The sequence below is a fragment of the Larimichthys crocea genome, chromosome VIII (assembly GCF_000972845.2).
Source record: "Larimichthys crocea isolate SSNF chromosome VIII, L_crocea_2.0, whole genome shotgun sequence".
NCBI lineage: Eukaryota > Metazoa > Chordata > Actinopteri > Sciaenidae > Larimichthys > Larimichthys crocea.
In genome coordinates, this window is record NC_040018.1 from 17,475,312 (window position 1) to 17,496,687 (window position 21,376).

Genomic DNA, 21,376 nt, shown 5'->3' on the forward strand with positions numbered 1-21,376 from the left:
GAGGAAAGATAAATATTTAACCAACCGTTGGTCGATAGTTTACTTCTCGGCGCTCGGTTGCTTCTGCCTGTCCGGCAGGGTGAAAGGTGAAAGTTCGTCCACATCTGAAAACAGCAGACACGTGCGGGTTGGAAAGTCGTAAGTTTAATAAGTTAAATGTGTAAAAGTGCGTGTTGCTTTTCTCAGACGGGTGACTCTGAAGCGGTGCTGTGTGCTTGGAGACGAGAGGCAGCTCCGGCGATAGCTTAAGTTGACTTTAGTGAGGCTGACGTTATGCTATGTGGCTAAGCTAGCTGTCTTCAGACCTGAAGCATGTCAGAGTCTCAGAGATGAGTTTACACTGTAACCCTGAACCAAACCCCTGTTAAAAACGTGCCTTTATAAAATCTGGTCGTATATGCGTAGCTGTGAGTTACTAGAATGAGAACAAGATACACAAACCAGCTGTTTCATGAGGTGCGCTGTGATTTAACACATCTGTGCCATAAAATCTACTTTATTTATACTTTACTTTATTTTTGAGGTCTCAGTGGGTGTTGTTGTTGTAGATCAGTGTGTTTATGGTGAAAGGTGTCTCTAATATTATAGCCCTCTCATGAATGACCAGAATATAAGAAACGCCTCAATTTCACATCACCCATGCAACATACACACCATCATCTTCGTTATGTGTGTAACTTTGTATTTTGTATTATGTGTCCTGTGTGTTTTTTTGCTTTGTACTGTTTGTTATTGTGCTGTAATATGTTTTAACTGTCGAAGGGACTGCAGATGAAAAATAGCTCTGGTGCAGTACATCAAATGTAATCATTTATAATTAATACTGTACATGGTCCCATTAAATAATTAAAATAAATAATAATAACGCAGTCCAGTTTAACACTACTGAAAAGTACAACCTCAGTAGTAATAACAGTTAAATTAACTCTGACAGTGTCAACAAAAACATTATAAGCTTCATTATGGCAGAGTTGTTGTATGAAATGGTTGGTGTATATATTATTTCCACTTTGTTTTTTTATTGTTATCATTACTGCAGCTTACATCCAGAAGTACATTTTACTGAACTATTTCACTTAACACCTTAAATATTACAGTTTACATTGTTATTAATAAAATGATACATTATACATTCTTCATGTTAAAGTCTTCGTGTTTAAACCTAATACATTTTCCCCATTTTCTGTTAAACACAACTTCTTTCACTCTTAGAGAATAAGTAATTTTTTCCATCATGAGTATTGCCGGAACTTTATCTAACCACTGACTATGTCTGTGTGGGTCCATATCAAGACATTTTCTTGTGATGGCCTTTCTACTAGCTGTGAGTAGAACTTTGGCTAAGTAATTATCTTCCTTCAGCATCACATCAGTTATATTGCCCAGGTATAGACAACATACCCTAACACTCAGTACTGCATTCACTCTTTCCCCAGTTGGTGTATATCTAGACCTAAAATAAGATTCAGATCTGTTTTGGGGAGTGCCTTGGTCTTCGTTTGCCTGATGACGTTGATAACTGTCAAAAACTGTTTGTGCTTTACAGTCTTGAATGGGTGTATGCACATGCATTTTAATAAATAAAAAAAACACCACTTCATGCTCACATAAACATAGATTACTTTACCCTGTTCTCACCCATGTAGTTAATCACCGTTAAATGAAATTAATACTTATTATTAATACTTAGATCTTCTCACCTTTCACCCTATGTCATGTTCCCTCCCTCTGGCCCTCCTCCTTTCCTCTGTTCCTCCTCTTCAGGCCTGAGCAGCAGTATTACCAGCTGCAGCAATGGCTGCCATCTACTCTGGTATACACCTAAAACTGAAGAGTCCTCAGACGCCGTGGGAGGACAAGTTAAAGCTGGCACGTTTTGCCTGGATCTCCAATCAGTGCCTCCTGCCCAACAAGGAACAGGTAACGTCTGAAGTTGTGTTGCAAGATTAATTAATTATCTTATCTGCTGATGCACTGATCATATTTACCCATAGGGATTTGTTAAGTGCTGCCTTTTTCACTTCTTCATTTATTATGACACATTAATTTAATAGCAGATATACTTGTCTGCCATCCACTTCTTCATGTTTGTCTTGCTCCATTTTCCACTCTAGGTGCTGTTGGACTGGTGCACCCATGCTCTGACAGGCTGGTACAATCAGAAGGTGGAGTTTTCTCTGAATGTTTTGGAGGGACTGTGGTGTTACCTGGATGATCTGCTTCACAGCAAGAAGCTCCACTCTCTTCTCATCCAGGGCAAGACTGTCAGTCTGAGGCTCAACATGGCACAGGTGTGCTGGCAATATTTCAATGAAAACAACACCACAAATTTGGTTTTGTGTTTGTAAAGCAACAACATAGCTTTTTTATAAATCTTCTTTTTGTGATTACCTGCTGCATAATCATATATGTGACTAGTGCTTTGGCTGTAACACATTCATACTCTAGAAAGAGGATGTGTTTACATCGGTATATGAAGGTTTTACTGACACCTCTTTTCTCTGTTTGCCTCTAGCTGCTGCTTGAGCGTCTCCAGGAGTGTGCACGTGTTGGCTCCAAGTCGCCGGTGTGTGTGTCTACCATACTGAGTGTGTGTCAGGGTCTTCTCTCTTCTCCCGCGCTGTCATCTGTGTTCACCACCAAATATGAACTTATGGTCGATCTTCTGGCTAAGATCTGCTCTCTGGCCTGCCATGAGCTACAACAGCCATTAGTCAAAGATGTGGCTGTCACATGCCAAGATGAAATGATGACTGAGTGTCTTCAAACTCAGCCCACGAAAGATTTGGACAATTCCCAAATTGAGCCGATCACTGAAAGCCCTCCAGATTCAGATCCTCCTGAGCCAAAGAAAAATCTTCGGTCAGCAAATTTATATGACATACTGCTTCAGGTGCTGTCATGTTATCTGTCAGTTCAGCGACAACAAGCCAATCCTAACAGAGTCTTCACTATGGTAACCAACCAGTTGATCCAGACGTTGGTATTACTCAGACACCTGATGACATCTGGGGAATTTGCACCTTTTCACATACATCTGCGCCTCCGTCAGCAGCTTTGCAGAGACATCCGCGTTAAGATAGACTCCATCCTTCAGTTGGCTCTCTTCCCCTCTGAGCACCTGATCTCCTACAAGGAGGAGCTCCTTCCATCCAAAGAGGATTCTGGGAAACGTGGTCCTGGTGGGGCGAAAGGCCCCTTGAAGCCAGTCAGTGCCATACTTTCCAAACTGAGTGCTCCGGGCTACTGTGAGCCGGCCCTATTCTACACTGTTAAGTCGAACACACTGTCTCTGCTGTTTAAGTTCTTTCAGGAAAGCTACGGAAAAGGTAGAGGAGAAAGTGAAGAAGCACACAAGATGCTGTGTTTCTATTTCCTGACCAGGTTGGTCCCGGCCTTGGATCTAAGTCTTGATGGACATTCACCTGCCAAAGCAGAAAAGCCAGTCTCTGTGTCCCCTGGGCAGAAGTCTCCTCCAGCCTCCCTCTCTTCCCCAGAGAGCTGGAGCTTGGCTCTGCTCGCTGTGGAGTCCCTGCTAAGCCAGGCACTGTCAGCTGATATTTACAATGTAGCAGCAGACAGGATCAGACATGGAGAGGTCCAACTCAACTTTTACAGAGCCTTGGGACAAATGCTCTTCAACCAGGCTCAGCTAAGGTAAAAAATAAATCACTTGTCTTGATTTGTCTGTTGAAGGTTTTTATATTCAGAATTCATCTTCTTGGTCATACAGTGAAAACTTTTCTCTGTCTTGTCTTTTAGCATCCCTGCATGGTACCGCTGTTTAAAGGTGCTGATGAGTCTCAACCATCTGATTCTTGAACCAGACCTGGACCAGCTGTTATCGTCAGCTTGGGTTAATTCTGAGTGCATGGAAGTGCGAGTGCAACGTGCCAGACAGGTCTTGATTCAATCCTAACTCACATCTTTTATTTCATTAAACAAAGCAGAAATAAAAACGGTAACATGTGTAAGAGATTAGCTTTGACTGAGCCATAATGTTTGTTTCCTAACAGCTGATGGTGTGCAGTCTCCTCCAGATCTACACTAAGCTCCGTCAGCTGCCTCGTCTCTTCTCCGAGCTCCTGTCTGTAATCTGTCAGCCGGTCCTGGACCACCTCCGACCTCCTCTGCTCTCTGAGGGCATCTCTGCCTCACTGAGGACTTGTCTTCTGGACACTCCCCCTTCGCAGGGTGTAGAGATCTGCTCATTAGTGTTGGAGAGCATCAGGAAGTATGTACTACCTGACCTGGTGAAGGAGGAAGGAGGGTCAGAGAAGATGGAGACTGATGGAGGAGGAGATGATAAAGGAATAAAAAAAGAAATAAAGGTGGATCGAGAGGGAGAACATGCATCTCTGAAGCTATCCTCCCTCAGCCAACTGCTACATGCTATTTTGTTTAGTTTAAAGACTCTAGACAACACCTCTCCTCTACCCATAGTCAGGCAGAGTCAGGGCCTGATGCAGGAGATGCAACAGGTACTCAAGGAATTACTACACGTGTTGTCAAGTGAAAAGAAGGCGGCTGTAAAATCAAATACAAGTTCAGTTCAAAAGACACCAAAGAAAGGCAAAAAGAATTTGGACCACAAAGAAGTACAGAAGGTCTCAGAGTCTAAAATGGGAGCACTCTGGGAACAAAAGACCCAGGAGGCTGCTCTCCTCCTCAAATACACCTGGGTGGAAGTCGACACACTCTTCTATATCCACTGCAGCAAATACACATCTCTTGATTCAGTCCAGACAGCAGCTGTGAGTGAGACTGAAGGCCGTGCTCCAGTCTTAACCCATATAGAAAGTTATCTATCTGAGGATAATTTTATAGCAGGTCTGCAACCATCCTGCAGCCCCGTGAGCTGTTTGCTGCTCAAACTCCTCACTTTGCAGCAAACAAAGAAGATTTTGTTAGACACCCCCTTACTTTCTGAACCCAGCACTGCCGTACTACTAAACAAGGCAGCTCAGTTTATTTTAGCCAAATCAGAGTGTGAGGTAAGTCTGAATGGAGAGCAGGTGTGGGATGGGCAGATAGGGAGCGTCAACGCCAACTCCTACCTCGTAGCGCACTGGTATCTCGTCACGTCCAACTTGCCTCTGATTGCTCCCTACCTGAGCAGTGAAGATGTAGGCTGTGTAGCAGATGCACTTGTGAGTTCACTCCTCAGCAGACAGACGGATGGAGGAAAGGACCGGTCACCCGGGTATCTGACCATCTCCCTCATATCATCACGGCTTCTCCAAAGCCCTGTTCTTGCTGAGTTGCCGTCACTGTTCTCTGCCACACTACGCTCCCTCACACAAAGGATCGTTGGTGTTCTCAAGGCAGCACATGTATGCAAGGCTTGTCCTACACTCCTGAAGTTTCAGGAGAAAGGAACTGGAGCAAAGTCTTTAAAGAGCAATGCAAGTCAGCCTTTGCCAACACTTGTGGATATGGAGACGATAGTTGAGGATATTCTGTCTTCCTCAAAGACAGGAGAGGTGTCTGTATTGCTGACTGACGCACAAAGCAAGGAACTGGTAAACCTACTCCAAATCCTAACAGACCTAAACCCAGATGGAATGAACTCTGAGGACCTCTCCTCTATGTTCCTCCTCCTTCTCTTCATGCTCACCTCCACCTCCTGTCAGTCAGACCAGATGGCCATGAACCCTCCTGAATCTGGAGATGGTGTTGTATTCTTGGTGAAGCTGCTCAGGATTCTGACGTGTCTCCTGGAGGGTAAAAACTTCCAAAGTGTTCTGAAGCTCATCCATGGTGGCACTGTGCTGCAGGCCGTTGTGTCTTCTCTCCTCTGGCATAGCAACAATGGACGGTTTAGAGCCACACGCAATCCCGACTGGTTGGATTTAGTCAAAACATTGCAAGGCTTCATCAGATGCACCGTCCAGTTGATTATAATCAGAAACAGTAGTGTTCGACTCAACCTGGATCAGTTCGCCTCCTATCTTACCAGTACAGAAATAGCAAGCAGGGAAATTATGGCACCCAGTTCAGCAACTGTGTCAGCCAAAGCAGATCCACAAGCTTCGATTTTGTCTGTTCATCTCCTGCTTGCGTCGTTGACCTCCTTCTCCCAAGCAATGACTTCTAACTTGGGAAAAAGTAAACCAATGGATCAAACTTTGACACAGATGCTCACAAGAACGACTGCATCACTAGGACCGGCTGTTGAGTCCGTCCTTAAGCCTCGGACTGTCAGCAAATCATTCCTCCAGCCAGCCAGTGTCCTCGGTCAAGCCTTTGTAGTAGAAGTTGTTACTGTCATGCTACACTGTGAACTGTCCTCGCTGTCAGTGGAGGAGGAGAGCAAACAGAAAAACACCCAGCTCACCCTGAGTCACATGAGCCTCTATCAGAGCATCTGCCAGCAGATCCTCAAAGAAATAAGTTCTGCCCACAGGCCCATGGACTTCCTGGTTTCCTCTTTCCATTTCCTGTCGGCTTTCTACAAAGCTGTGAAGAAGATGGCAGGAGAGAGGGAGGAGGAGCAAGGAGAGGAGAAGAAGGGAGGAAAGGAGCTGGATGAGCTGTACATGCAGATACTGCAGAATATACACAGACTGCTGACAGGTACACAGACATATTAAGAACAAACATATCACTCAGCTGTGCGTTCAGTCAGCATGTTGTTTATTTCATGAATTACCTCTGCACATATTATCTTTGCATAGGCAGAATTAATGTCAGAGCTGTTGTCTTCATTATCCTGAACGTGACACATTTTCACTTTGCTTTCAGCGTCTTGGCTGTCTCCTGATGATGTTTGTGAGCTGGAGCCAGCTGTGCACGAGCTGCTGTGCCATCTGGTGGAAAAAGGTACTACAGGTCAGTTCAACCTGCTACTGCTGATGGTCAGAGAAGGACTGGACACCGGCCAACTGAGGGCAGGAAACTACAGGGTGAGGCCCGGATCAATCGGTTCATGTTTAAAGATCACAGGAACTGTTGACATTTAGTCTAATTACATTTATTTCAGTGATGTTATTACTGTTTTTGTCTTTTTTTTTTCAGAATGAATTATTCTTGCTGTGTTGTTGTGACATTAAATATCTAGCAAATGATCTGTCTTCTCACTCGAGCTCCTCCTTTACTGTTCTCCAGGAGGTGCTATCTGCAGTGATCATCATTAAGCTGCTGTCCTGTTGTCAGTTACCGGAGCCCTGCTCTAAAGCTCTGTGGCTCATTGCACCACAGATTATATCTGCTATGGTGGTGAGAAAAATACACACACACACACACACACACATCAGACCTTTTTCATGCTGAATGTTGGACTTCAGGAGTAGTGACAGTACTGAGGGTGAGGAGGAAATTATATTTTATGATTGCTGTTTCCCTGCCACCCTGACACAAGGAGCCGTCTGTGTTATTTCAGGTGTGTGATGATGCGTAGTCCAAATGCCATTTTCACAAAGAAAGACCCTTACATACAATATGTCATCTAGAATCACTGGAACGAAGATTTACTATCTGAAGACAGATGTACCTTTGAGACCTTAGTGAGAACTGATTGAATTGAATAGATAGTACACTTTGTAGGAGCCGAATGATTGGTTTAAATGAGTCACAGTAAAGATCCTGCTTAGCCTGTATTAACTGATACTGGTCACCACATACTTGCTGTATAGATGTATTCTTAGTGCTACAAAAATTTGTCCCATGTGTAGATAAAAAGGCAATCATAAAACAATAATTCTCAGTATGACTCTGCTATGACATGTTAAGACATGCAGGGGACAGTACTGTACCGTGTTGGGAGTATTGTACAGCATATCCTCTGGCCCTACATCAGTAATAATTTTAGCAACAGTGTGCTGGAAATCCATGTGACATCCATCTTGAGTGACTCAATAGCCAAATGACAATCACAGTCTTCTGATTTCCATTGAAGCGCATGTTTATTTTAATTTGAAGCTTTTTTGGTCAGTGTGTTTTTCATCAGGCCTGTTAGGTGGAGCAGACAGACAGCACTGCAATCTGCCTAACCATACTGCACACGCACAGACACACACACAGACACACACACACACACACACACACACACATATATAACCATGCTGTCCTGTCTCTTTTACCAACACTCATTATGTCCATATGTCTGTTATCTGTCTGATCTGTTGTGCATATTGCCTCCACCCTTCACCCTCCTCTTCTCTCTCGCTCATCTGAAAATCTTAAATCATCTGAATTTAATGCACCTATAATGTATTAAAAGTCTGTTTTATGCAACATGTAGTACTTGAACAGTGTGTAAAAATATATACCAGTAAATATGCCAACATAACAATAACATAACATGCCATTTTTTAAAGATGTTTTGACATGTCACAGCTGGCAGGTGTTGATAATAAATGAAGGATTTCTGAATTCCATTTAGTTGCTTTGGTTTCAGTGTCCTGGCTCACTGAGACACTTGAACAGAACAGAGCCATCGTTAACATTATTAGTAACACATGTGCTTTTTCCTGCTTGACAAGTAAAAATGTCTGCTATTACCTCTCTAACTCTCTGTGTGCGTATCTCTCTGTGTCACAGTTCTTAGTAAGATCATCCAGTCAGGATGTCTCCTTGACCCTCCCCTTTACCGTTCCTACGGTGACGTCAGTGACATCACTGCTGCGCCAGGGTGAGGGGCGCATCGCTAACCCTCACCATGTAATCTTGGTCCTTGGAGCGCTCCAGTCAGTGCCCCTCGACCACTTGACCCCACTCATCTACCAGTCAGCGTTCCTGGCTGTTCATGAGGCGCTGTTTGCCATCATCCAGTGTCATCCGCAGGTATGTGGAGACGGTGGGAACAGATGAGGAACAAAACTTGGATTTTATTTGTGTTCCAATAATATCAAAAGTTTTTAGGTGATGTAGAGAGATTTAAAATGTCAGATTAAATTGAAATCAGGGTTTTCATTTGGTCCATGCTACAAGAAGAAAAGAAAGCAAATGGGAGTGTTTGGAACACATTTATGCTAACCATACACATGGCAACCAACAATTTCTGCCCCATGTGTGGGGGTAAAATATAATATATACACCATGTAACCACGCATCATTCGGTTTTTGTTTAGACTGTTTTAGAAAAGAGTTGATTCACCTGTATGATCATGGTGGAAGATGTAGTTTGTGGTGCTGGTGACTTATGCTGCGTCATACAGTGATTTTATGATATGGTATTATTTCCAATCCATTTATATCATCGAGGGTAGGCCAAAACATACACCTTCCTGTATAATACAGGCCATCAATCAAAGTTTAAATGTTCATTGTTGACATTGGAAATGGTAGTTTTATATAACATGATAATACTTATCAAAAAAGTATCAGGTCTTTAAAGGAAATTATAGGTGACTGTTGGGTTAGTGAATTATAACGCAGCAAATTATGTGAAACAAACCTTTGACCTTGTGTGATGAAGGGCATTATAGGTCAAGGCTGCTGGTTTGAATCCAGCCTGTACCCACAGGATATTGCAGCTCGCCAGAGTCACGCTGCAGCTGCATGGAAACCTCAAAACATCCAAATTTTCATCTTTTACTCAAAGTGTTTGTACAGTGACTGGCCTTCTGAAATTGTGCAAATGCCAGAAGCGTTGCCTGGGCCCTATCAGGCTGCTGAGAATGGGTCATCTGCTCTGTGTGGCAAACAAGAGCGAGGGAGAAATGCGTCATCGGCCACATCCTCCCCCTTAAGATGCTCAATACCATTTCAAAGGTTCTGCAGCTGAACTCAGGTTGTCGGTGTGCTCATAACAGCTTGGATAGAGCAGGAAATTAAGACAATTAACACATTATTAACACATTAGAGATAGACCATTTTCTTTTTCTTCTTCAAAACGTTTGTTTCTTAAACTGCTGTATTGTCCAACAGGGCCATTTTTCATTCTTCCTGTGCTTGTGTAAAAAAAAAAAAAGACATTTTCCGTACAGAAAGTTTATTTATCATCAATGCAAAACTTTTAAGTAAAGAATCCACATTCCAGCCCACACACGGCCTTTGTTTGGTTCACCAGCTGAATTCATATTATAATGTAGTTAATGTGATAATCCTTTAGTTTCTCACTTTCTGAAATGTTGACAGTTCTTTTGTTGAGAAATGGCGACATGGCTCGACTGAAACGGGACAGCTGCATTAAATTAAACAGGACAAGAGCCAGCTAACTGATATCAGATGTTTGTGGGGACAAAACACAGCGGTAAAGGAGACCGACAGAGAGGGAGAGGGGGAGGGGGGCAAAGAGTACATTTATAGAGGAAGAGAGGAAAATGAAAATAAGAAGTGATAAAGAGATGATAGGGGAAGCAGTCGACAGAGAACAAAAGACTTAGATGTGATTTGAATGCATTGTATGAGGGAAGTTTCAGGACAAAAGAGAAGAATGAGCCGGAGAAAAGTGGTGTGATCAGACAGAGGAAGGAGAAAGGGAGGTGGAGAGGAGAGGTAGGGGAGCTGGCATGCAGCGTAGGTTGGCATAAAGCGGGTTTAAGACGATGGAAACCATTACTGAGCGCCATCCAGAGTTGGTGACATCACCATCCTCTCATTTATATTCTCTCTCTCTTCATCCCTCCTTCAGTCCACTCTCAGCCTTGAATAGAGAGCAGAGAGAGAGAGGGAGAGAGAGAGGTATGGACAGAAATGCAAACGTAGCTCTTGTGGGAATCCAACTTTTACCTCAGGACGTTTTTTGGACTGTAAGTTTATGGCTGCTCTGCTATGACTCAAGCAGTGAAAATGATGTGGTAGATTAATAATGCAGGACTGATTTGTCCAGATATTAAACTAAGCTAACATCTAAAAACTTTTAATTTCCTTCTATACATATTTGGTGGAATATTCTCTCCACACAAGATCCTCAGTGTTTAAACGATGAAACCATTAGTAGGTCTGGCCAAGCAGGATTCATGTGAAAGTACACTGTATTAAAACTTAACAAGTTAATATGGGGGTTTTCAAACAAAGGTTAGCTTTTCTCTTCATGGCTGCGAGCATCACCAATCGAGCAGATTATCTGTGGGTCTCAAATGTGCAAAATACATCAGTTCTGCCTCCTAATTTGACTGTATGAATATATTTACCTATTTGTGTGTCCAGGTGATGCTGAACGCAGCTCCGTCATTCTTAAATGTCTTTCATCGTCTAATGGCATCCATCATGCAGGAGGGTCGGCAGAGAGCAGACGCTGACACAGGTAACACAGGAAGATTTGTTATATTACCATAAAGTTATCTGATGAAAAACAAACTGGTTTGGAGAGAAACATTCTACTTTTGTATAATATCGTAAAATCTGTTTGATGGAAAACAGTCTGAGAATTAGATTCAGCTAACATGTTTCATGTTTAAAGAACAGCCAATGAATTACATGCAGTGTTCAATGCTGGTCTGACTTGTGGTTGGTAAATCAGTAACTGCACTGTGTGGATTCAGTTAAATTAACTGAAAATCAGATTCACTCTGTATTAAAAGTTTCAAGGGGAAATTTGTCTTTCTACCCTTTTCCTCTTACTGGAAGTTACTGGTGGACTGGTGGTGTCACGCCCAGGCACACACACACACTGTTGGCAGTAATTGATAATTACTCATCAGCGGTAGCCTTCCAGACATGGAGAAATGTTAAGACGGGGAATGTTTGCAATCTTTTCAGTTTAAATCTGCTGTAAACTGCTGACATCTGTTGCAGAAATCTCCACTTAGTCAACACAGCATGTTCTTTTTTTCATTCTCTGCTCCTCTAATAACCTAATTTCTTCATGACGTCCAAGTTGATTGAAACGTAACAAACTTCTAAGCCTTAATAGTGCAATTAAAGTGCAACAAGACCAGGGGCAACAAAGTCCGGGAACAATGTCCTGTATGTCTACATATACACACTTGTTCTGTCACATGGACAGGTTAATGATTTAACATCATTCTCTGATTTTGAAGGTCAAGACAGTGACGTGTATCTGCGGTGCTCCAGACTGATAGAGAGGATGTATTCTCACATCGCTGCTACAGCTGAGAGCTTCACCACGCTGTCGGCCTTCATGGTGGCTCAGTACGTCACCGAGCTGCAGAAGGTACACACACACACACACCGTAGTAGTCGTCATAGTATCATAAAGAGTCAACGCAGTTATCCAAACCCATCTGTCATCCTTAGTAATTTTCTACAGCTGTGAGTGACACACACACACACACACACACACACACACATATGAAAATGACGGCAGCAGGATCTCTGTTGATCCTTTGATCCAGCCTAGTTTGTTTGGTGGTGCGTGATGAGCTGGCATGATCTGACTGAGCAGAGTGACGGAGATGCTGACACTCTGAAGCAGAGATGGGGAAGTGTTTCTATTGGCCAGATTGTGGATGTTCACAAATCTGAGTGAACAGGACTGGGATTACTGTAACTCGGGGTGCTGGAATGAAAGCTCGAGGCTGGATGTTTCCTCCCCGAACAGTGAGTCACGTCTGGTTGGTGAGTGTGGCTCCTCTTCTGCTACCAGACTGTACTTAACATGACGCCACCCTGACTCAGCAGTTTCCAGCAGGGTCACACGTTGAGACGAAGACATGAAAGTACCCATCTAGACAGGCAGACAGACAGGCAGACTGAAATGATGAGAAAGAGGTTTTTGTGATTGATTGTGTTCTCAATGAGTCAGCTGATTAAAAATTGGATTTATATTGTGTTTTAATTGGGCTTTTCAAATAAATGGACTTCTTTTGTAAGTCAGAAGTAATTTAGCTGTCTCTGTGTTTCTAATGGCCCTTGGCCTGAACTGAACTTTCCAGCAGCCAGGTGTTATTAGACCAGAGCGGAGCTGCAGCTGCAGAAAAGTACAGTTACTATGCTGGTGGAGTTAATGAATTTAAGCACTTCTTTTCATGCCGAACAAGTTGGACTTGCTATTCTATTAAAATCTTAATATAAGAGCACTCTGGTGATTGAGCATTGCACTCCTATAACATTGTTAGATTGTTGATGGGCAGTTTAAAAAGATGGTTGAATCGATGGAGCAGAACAAGAGATATTATCTCTTTTATTGACTGATGGATGGAAAGAAGAGGAGGACACAACAAGGTCATTAAATGTATTAATGTGAGGAAGGTTGCAGCTTGCGTTTGTACATGGGGCAAACACTCTACCAGGTGAGCTCACAGGTCGCCCCCTCTACACACATCTGATGTTTTCAGTGACAAGTGAAGGCACATGATTCATCAATCAATTGATCGATTGTGGTTTTGGGCTACTGTTTAAATTTCTGATAAAGGGACAAATTAGTTCTCAAACCAATTCATTTAACGCCGCTGAGTTTGGTGTTTTCTGCCTGACAGTAACAGCTGAGTTCATATTGAGAGAGCAGACTGTGGGATGGTTCACAGAGGATACTCTTTACCTGGTTTAGTACACACTGGTCATAAAGACATTTTGATGATCTTTCTGACCAATGCCCAGTCTTCAGGCCTGATGAGACTCTGCACAGCTCTCACAGGGACCACAAAGCACTTCACACAACTGTGTCACACAGACTTTGATGTGTAAAATCTGCGAACTGCCTCTTTAAATGAAGGATAAATCACAGCAGCAGACATAGTTATTTTTGTATGTGGTAATCTGTGCAAATGTAATTTATCAGATGCATTAGATAGTTCAGTTTTGTTTATTCATGCAGGCCAAATCAAGTTAGTCTCAGAGAGCTTTACAGTTTGTACAGAATGATACATGTTCTTTCTTTTGATCCATGATTAGGGTTAGAAAATACACACAAACAAGCACAAAATGGCAGAAAGCTCAGGAAGAGCAACATAGAATAGATCCCTCTGTCAGCATACTGCTAACTGTAACTTTGGAAAACTGCTGTAAATGCCACATGGCATTTTATAGGTTAGCTTTGTTTGCAGAAAACTCATGATGGGCTGTTCCCTTCATTATATGGAGGGCTGTAATTAGGTGAGCTGGGTTTTAACTAATCGTTCCAGGCAGGAACAGTCACATCATCTTTGCAATCTTTGTAATGATCCATGTCTGGGAACTGAACCAAACTGTACAAGTCTTCAGGTCATGTTGTGTAGCACCGGTGTACCTGTGTATCATGTAAGCAGACACTATTGGATTTTTCTCCTGGCTTATTGTGCAGGTTTCACTGAGCACAAAAGGAGTTGTTGTCTATTGTGTTTCTTGAGGGCGTGTGAGTGTGCACATGGACATTTGTGTGTCGTTGAAGAAAGGGAGCGAAGCTTTGTGCGGCGTTGGTTGTTTGCGGCTGTCACACAAGTTCACATGAAGCATTAGGGCTCATAGGCTGGATCGGATTGTATGGATTTGGGTCATTTAACAACATCATGTATTGAGTTTCACATATGAACTTCAACATGGTTTAAAAGTTCAGAGCAACAAAAGCAAGAAGACAACTACATCTACAGTACAGTAGAGTGAATGTCACTATATTTTATTAATCTTCTTTAGGAAATTATTTTAGCCCCTGAGGGTTTAAATCCAGGTTTGACCCATTTCTTTATAACCAATCTACTATTTGTCTCTTTAAATATTTAAATATAATTTACTCCTGTTTCAAACAGGAGTAAATAATTGATCATCAGTTGTCCTTTTGTAATCTTGCTTTTAGCATTTGCATTAACATACGTTTTGCGTGGATAGACGATGCTGTTTGTCCTTTGATGCCACTCAAATTGAAGCTAATTTGAAGCTGGATGTGAGTCATAAATGAATATTCAATTAATCCTGGACGACATCATCATCAAACAGATATAAACTCACCTGCTTTTCTTTTTGTCATGGTTTGAATCCTTGTCTTTCCTCCGGTCTGTTTTTCATCACTGCCCTCTTATTTGCCTCTGCAGGTTACTCTGCGACCAGACATTAAGCTGCATCTAACTGAGGGGATCTATCAGATACTGGACCTGTGTATGGAGCAGGATATCAAGTTTCTGACAGCCGGACTGCAGATGGGAGTCAGAGAGGTTTTCAATGAGCTGTACGGCAGCTACACCCACTACCACAAAGCACAGAGGCAAGGAGAGGACAAGTACACTGTTTGACCTGCCACAGCAAGGATCGTCAGCCTTTGGTTTAGATTCAAGTTTAATTACATTTTTAAATAAATGGAAAGGTTGCATTTATATGTCATTTCTGATTTTGTTAGTTAGTTTTCTGTTAAAAATAAGAAATTGCTGTGTTGCTTTTGAATGTATTAAGCAATAAATATGCAGATACTCTGAGGAAAACAGCCAGCAACACAACTGAGTGCCTAAAAAAGTCTGTTTATGCCCTCACCTTTTTGAATATATAAATGGATCAAGTTGGAAATAGCCTGAGGTGTGTTATGAAGTGTGTTTAAGACGAGTTAAGAAGTACAAAGCCTACACCCTGTACCTGAAACACATGGCCACACTGACAGAGTGACCTCTCACTACAACCAGGACAATTTATGTGTAAAATGTTCATATTATAATTAAAACAAACTGGTTTTACTGAGATACGATTTTCAGTTCAGTTAATTGCTGAAGAAAATATGGAGATATATAGGGATTGATATATTTGTCAATATATTTCTATATTGCTGTTTTTGTGTTTGTTTTCTACCAAAACTTGTAACACAGATAAATACAATGCTGTTTCAAGCCTGTTTATTTGCGTCATTTTTGTTTTGCTTCTTGTACAGAGGTGGACAAAAACAGATGAGGACTGTTCTTTTTCAGACACCGAACAAGATACAAAATTAATAATAAAATGATGCAGTCACAGTAATATTACTATAAAATAGTAAGAGGAAATGATAAATTGGATTAAGAGAATCTCACAGCCTTTTTGAGCCTTGAATATCAAGAAACAGCACAGAAAATGCAGTTGTACAGCTCAGGCTTTCTTCTCATTTGATTCAGTGGTGCCATTCATTTCTCATAAAGTCCAGATAATTAATCAGACATAGTTTTCAGATAACACTACACTGTTGTCTTTGACACTAAAGATTATCCTTGTATTTGCCTGTATTGTACAGATAGAGTTGTAAAGTGGTGTGAAAAGAATTCACTTTGTTTTGGTCTTGTACAGCAAGTTTTCTCTTCTGGACTGCACAAATAGATAATACGTGTTGCAAGGTACAACAACACATTTACTTTCTTTAGAAGACAAAGGTCATTTTGAGATGAGTAAGTAAATTTATTTTTCAAGTGACCAAAGATGCCCAGCCCACCTGGAATTACAAGACAATACACACATACCAAATGAGCCAATAAACATGAGGGCAAAAGTAATACACTGCGTATGCTGGACAACGCAGAACAATGTTAGACATCACAGCTGTAAGACAAAAAAAAACTGCCTGAAAAACAAATGACAGACTGTTACTTCAAACACACCAAACATAAAGCATTAGGTAGCTGGTATTTAACAGGAAACGGGAAACCAGCAACTTTAGTCTGCATTCGTCCGACACAAAACAAATCAGGACATTCTGCTGACATCTTAAATATCTGATGTTATGATACAATGGACAATAGAACAAAAAGAGCAATTCATTTTTCCCCCAGATCACAGGAGACACTTCCTATTATGCTCTGGAATCAAGTAGAAGCGTCCAATTTCCACCGTCAGAGACGGGACACCAAATCTCAACCGGGCATAGACAGACCTCTCCTACCCGAGATAGGTTAAGAGTGACATAGTGCTCCGGATGATAAATACCTATAATCAGACTGTACATACATATATGTATTAAAGACCTGTTAAATACTTTTTCAAGCTCCCTTGATCAGGAATAATTGTTTGAAAGATACCAGTTTGGTAAGTCAGTTATCAAACATCCTGATTCATCTATTCCCCAGTCGCACCATCCCATGTCACCACATACTTTAATAGCACGTGGCTCTATTGTGGATTACATCACATATTGCCTTCTTACAGTAACTCCTGCACCATAATCTAAAATAGGACAGACACAGGAATTATACAACTGTGTGTAGGTTTTAGGGACCAAGATCCCCACATAGCTTTAACTTATTGAGGACAGCTCCTAGTGCCCTACCTGCTGAGTCTGATAAAACTTTTATTTCTTTTTCAAAGGTAAGATGGTCATCTAAAGTAAATCTTTTTACAGTATTATGTAATATGGAACCAGTGCAAGGTACAGTTGTCTCCGGGGTCACCAAAAGAGTATTGTCTATGGCTGTTAATATAATGCTTTACCCCTATTATATTTTATTTGAAGAGTTTCAGCTTTTGCCATCAAGGGCAGACTGTGAAACTCTTTTGTTCGTCAGTCTGTCAAACTGTTAAATCAGAAGTAGGCCTCAGGGTTACTTTGGACTAAGCACTGAATATTAAATGGAGTGCTTAAATTGATGCACTGCAGCCACTTATTTGTAATGTCTCATGTGATATATGTTGTTTGGTTAAATATTTTTTATTGTTGTCAAGTCATATTCGCATCAAGACTCCCACCATGAACACAGGAGCGCCCTTACTTCCAGCAGCTGTCAGACTCTTAAACACCAGCATGACTTTCTTCTATATATTTCTTATATATGAGTATTTTATTATCCACCTTGTGTATACAAGATGCTGTGACAAGTCAATTTCCCCGGAGTGGGATCAATAAAGTCTATCTAATCTTATCGTATTGTCTTATGAGAAAAACAAAAGAAGACTGAAGAAGAAGATTGTTCACATTGTCACAACTGCTCTGTGAATGTTTTATGTTTTTTGTTACTGCAGCAGAGAAGTAAATGTATATGGTAACTTTGAGTATTGATTCCATGTGCTGTATTTAAAAAATAACACAAATCCTGTTCAAAGCATTTAGAAAGAAAGAATATTTGTCTTTTCTGTTTATTAGGACAAGATAAGATGATAACATGCACTTTTATTGCTCCCACCCGTAGGGGAAATTCAGTTTCACAGCAGTGCAGGTGTATGGAATACAAAAATAAAGACAATAGAATAATAATTAAAAAAAAAAAAACACACACACACACAAACAATTTCAAATAAAACACAATACATTGAATATAGTAATTAATATGTGTAATAGATAGAATAAATCTGTGTGTATGAAGGTGTATAAAACATACTCTAAATGGGTAACTGTGTGAATAAAAAAAATAGACTCTCCACTGCCTGCATGTACAATATGTGCTATATATTGGTAATGTGTGGTTTGATCAGACTGAAGACTGACTTGAGGTAAAACATTTCCTAAATCTTTGGAAGTGAATCAAAGCAAAAACCACAAAAATGAAAAATTACAAAACCTTGATCACTCAAAGAATATTTTGCCTCAGTAAAAGCTTTACAAATTAGTCATTTGGTTAAGACAGGACGCATCTTGAATACATCAACTGTTCAGCAGCTCAGAAATGTTGGACACCCCCTGATTGTTTCTTGTACTCTCTGAGACAGAATAGACAGGTCTTTAGTTGACCTCTCAACCTCCTTTGCCAGTTTCTGCAGAAAATAGAGGCTTGTTTACTTAAACAACAACATAGTCATCACTGACCTAATAATGTTAAACAATGTATAGAGAACTGTTCTTCTTTTGCATTTCTTAGTGCCACTCTGTGACCAATTACGGCACTAATGCTCACACAGTTTACAATGATGTGTAACATTTTGTGAATGTTTTAATGTCTGTGTGACATATATGCTCAGGTCAAAGTTCAATATACTATATAAAACCATTGCTGGCTTGATAAAAGACTGATTTGAGGTAATGTACAAAAAATACATCAGTTAATGAAAATATGCAATATTTATTTAATACTATGAATCTAGAACAAAATGTAGCTCTGAATAAATGTGGAAAATCTGTTGTAAATCTAGCGATAGCTAAATATTCTGCCTTTGTGCCCTTAAAGTCAACCAGTGAAGTAAATAGTAAAGTAAGTGACTTGTAGTACTAGTTGGTGAAGTCCCTAGTTTGTTTCTGGTACCTTGGACACTTCATGCCCTCTGAATCTGACAAATAGTGAAATAGTTGAATAGTTGAAATATTTCTCAGTTCAGCACAATCCTCTCTGTCCAGCCAATGTATGTTGAAATACCCGTAAGGCTTGTTTCTCACTGGCTGTGGCTCAGGAGATAGAGTGTCATTCTTTCAATCCCGCTTCCAAACTTAAGTGTCCTTGAGCAAAATACTGAACCCTGTGTGAGTGTGCAATTTGGTGTGTGAATGTGTATGAATGGTTAGCTCCCAAAAACGGATAAGCCATCAGTGTATGAATGGGCGAATAAGATATGTAGTGTAAAAGTGCCTTGTGTGCTCAAAAGACCAGAAAGGAACTATAGAAGTACAGTCTTTTACAATTTGATACCAATCCCACACTTAATTGACAAAAAAATTATAAAATACACATTTCAGTGGGTAAAGGGAGAGTTGATGTTTGATGTGAGCATTGCCTCCATCTAGAATCACCTTTTCAGTCGTCATTGTGATTAGTCTTGATTTGTTCTTAATTGTCTTATCAACCCTCATCCTAACAACATATTTAACATACAAGCACTACTGACTGGGCTCTCTAGTGACGCCAACCACTTTGAGAATAAACATCATAGCAAAATGCTGGTATTGGTAAAACAGATAATAATGAAATAAAAGCATGTTAATCGTATTAAGAGTTACTCTTTACAGGTACAAGTTAAGATAGCCAACAAGAGACTTGTTGCTTCTCCTCCTTTCCTCTCTATTCCTGGAAGAGGTCTTGAAAGCTAAACCAACCCTCTTTGAGGGTAATTTGAGAAGTTCATAACAGCTATTCAGGATGGTCTGGGCAAAGGGCAAAAGATAAAGACCAATTTTACGTCCGTGGTGCTAAATTTGCACAACATCTGTTTCTCCTACTACTCAACCTCTCTCTCTGACTTTGGTTAGACTTCCATCCATCCATGCTCTAACACTAGTGTAGGTAACATAAACACACTGAGTCTCTCTTCAGACCACCGTAGCGGGAACAGCAGTGAATAAATGTGTGTCTGTGTGTATGTGTGTAATACTACTGGGACACTCTTTGGAGCCACAGCACAAAGTGTGTATTGATAGCCTTTTTAACTTGGACTGCAGGAGTATTTCGCTATCCAGTAAAAATCACATTTTGTCACCATTAAAATGGAAAATGTCAGAGGCAGATTGAACCATGCTGATCATGAACTGGACCTTTTTATTTAGTAAAAGGTGTTTCAAACTGAGCTGTATAGTTTTAGAGAAAGTTGATCTGAATGCCACAGACCATAAAAACATCTGTCAGGTTGACTTGCTCCAAAATATTTCACTGAAAATGTGAAGATTTTCAAAGATGATACATCAACCTTGTATCAGGAAGTTACTGAGTTTCATCGAAGACCATTTCTGCTGTCCAAAAATATCTTGGGGCATTCAACTATGAGCAATCAGCTCCTACATAAACACATGGTTGTGTCGCGTGGTTAAAAGTGCTGTGGTATGAAACTGAAACTGACTTGGGGAAAATAACTTTTGGTTTTGACATCATTTTGATGTGCCCACTTTTAGTTCACTCTACAGGAAGTGGTACTGCACACATTTCAAAGAAGCCCCGATGTTGATTATCGTACGGTTTAGTTTAGACCTCTGACCTTCAGTAAAGATCAAGAAAGGGAAAAATGCCCATGAGCTAACCAAAATCAAGTGTGATCGAGATCGAAGATCAAGGGTGAATTTTAATTGTCAATCCCATAAAATGCTCAGAGACATCTAAAAATCTAAATATCTAAAAAGTCTGTCTCTGCTAAAAAAACAACACAAGGAAAAGCTGCAAATCTTCACAACTGAGAACTAGTAAATGTGCATTTCTGCTTGTTAGAAAGATTTTAGTGGCATATGTCTGTGTTGTTAATGACCCTTCCTTTCCTTACATGAATGAGAAACAATGGTCGCTGCGAAAACATGTGGAAAATGTGAAAAGCCCTGTTGAGAGCCAGTGTTTAGTTTGTCTGCTCTGGGCTACTGTAGAAACACAGTGATTAAACATGGTGGACTCTGTGCAAGAGGACCTGTCTGTAGATGTGGCTATATATAGATATGGTAATAACTATTTTAGGCGATGATATACTACTGAAAACATAGTTATGCATATGATATTAAATTTCTGCCACATTCTGTAAATAGGGCCCCCCAAATCTGACAATGTGGACCATTAAGCAATTATTTAATTATCAGAATAGTTGCAGATTCTTCTGTCAATCATTTAATTAACTAAACACTTCAACTTTAATTCTCAGTGTTATCTCAATGTTATTGTTAAACACATCCTGCATTTTATCATGTTGTGTTTGTTTATTCATGAGTCAGTTTTATATTTATGCACTCAGATTGTTGTGGATGGGAAGATATTATTTTTAGGTAGCAAAGATGAAG

At 40.7% G+C, this 21,376-nt stretch overlaps 1 protein-coding gene across 1 annotated transcript; it reads left to right on the forward strand.

The window, feature by feature from the left end:
• Window positions 1-39: 39 nt before the first annotated feature.
• On the forward strand, window positions 40-15,632 carry urb2 (URB2 ribosome biogenesis homolog). The gene is made up of 12 exons (XM_010732324.3): window positions 40-138; window positions 1,765-1,920; window positions 2,115-2,291; window positions 2,516-3,657; window positions 3,763-3,901; window positions 4,017-6,576; window positions 6,745-6,905; window positions 7,108-7,218; window positions 8,542-8,784; window positions 11,095-11,191; window positions 11,928-12,061; window positions 14,853-15,632. Exons 2-12 carry the CDS (start codon window positions 1,795-1,797, stop codon window positions 15,048-15,050), a joined length of 5,088 nt encoding a protein of 1,695 aa, XP_010730626.2. The 5' UTR covers window positions 40-138; window positions 1,765-1,794; the 3' UTR covers window positions 15,051-15,632.
• The last annotated feature ends 5,744 nt before the right edge of the window (window positions 15,633-21,376 follow it).

Excerpts from the sequence above, each read along its gene's own strand:
- urb2 (XM_010732324.3), top strand. The coding sequence starts at position 1,795 with ATGGCTGCCATCTACTCTGGTATACACCTAAAACTGAAGAGTCCTCAG. Across the intron at positions 6,577-6,744 it reads TATACACAGACTGCTGACAG|CGTCTTGGCTGTCTCCTGAT; the intron begins GTACACAGACAT and ends CTTTGCTTTCAG. Across the intron at positions 8,785-11,094 it reads TCATCCAGTGTCATCCGCAG|GTGATGCTGAACGCAGCTCC; the intron begins GTATGTGGAGAC and ends TTGTGTGTCCAG.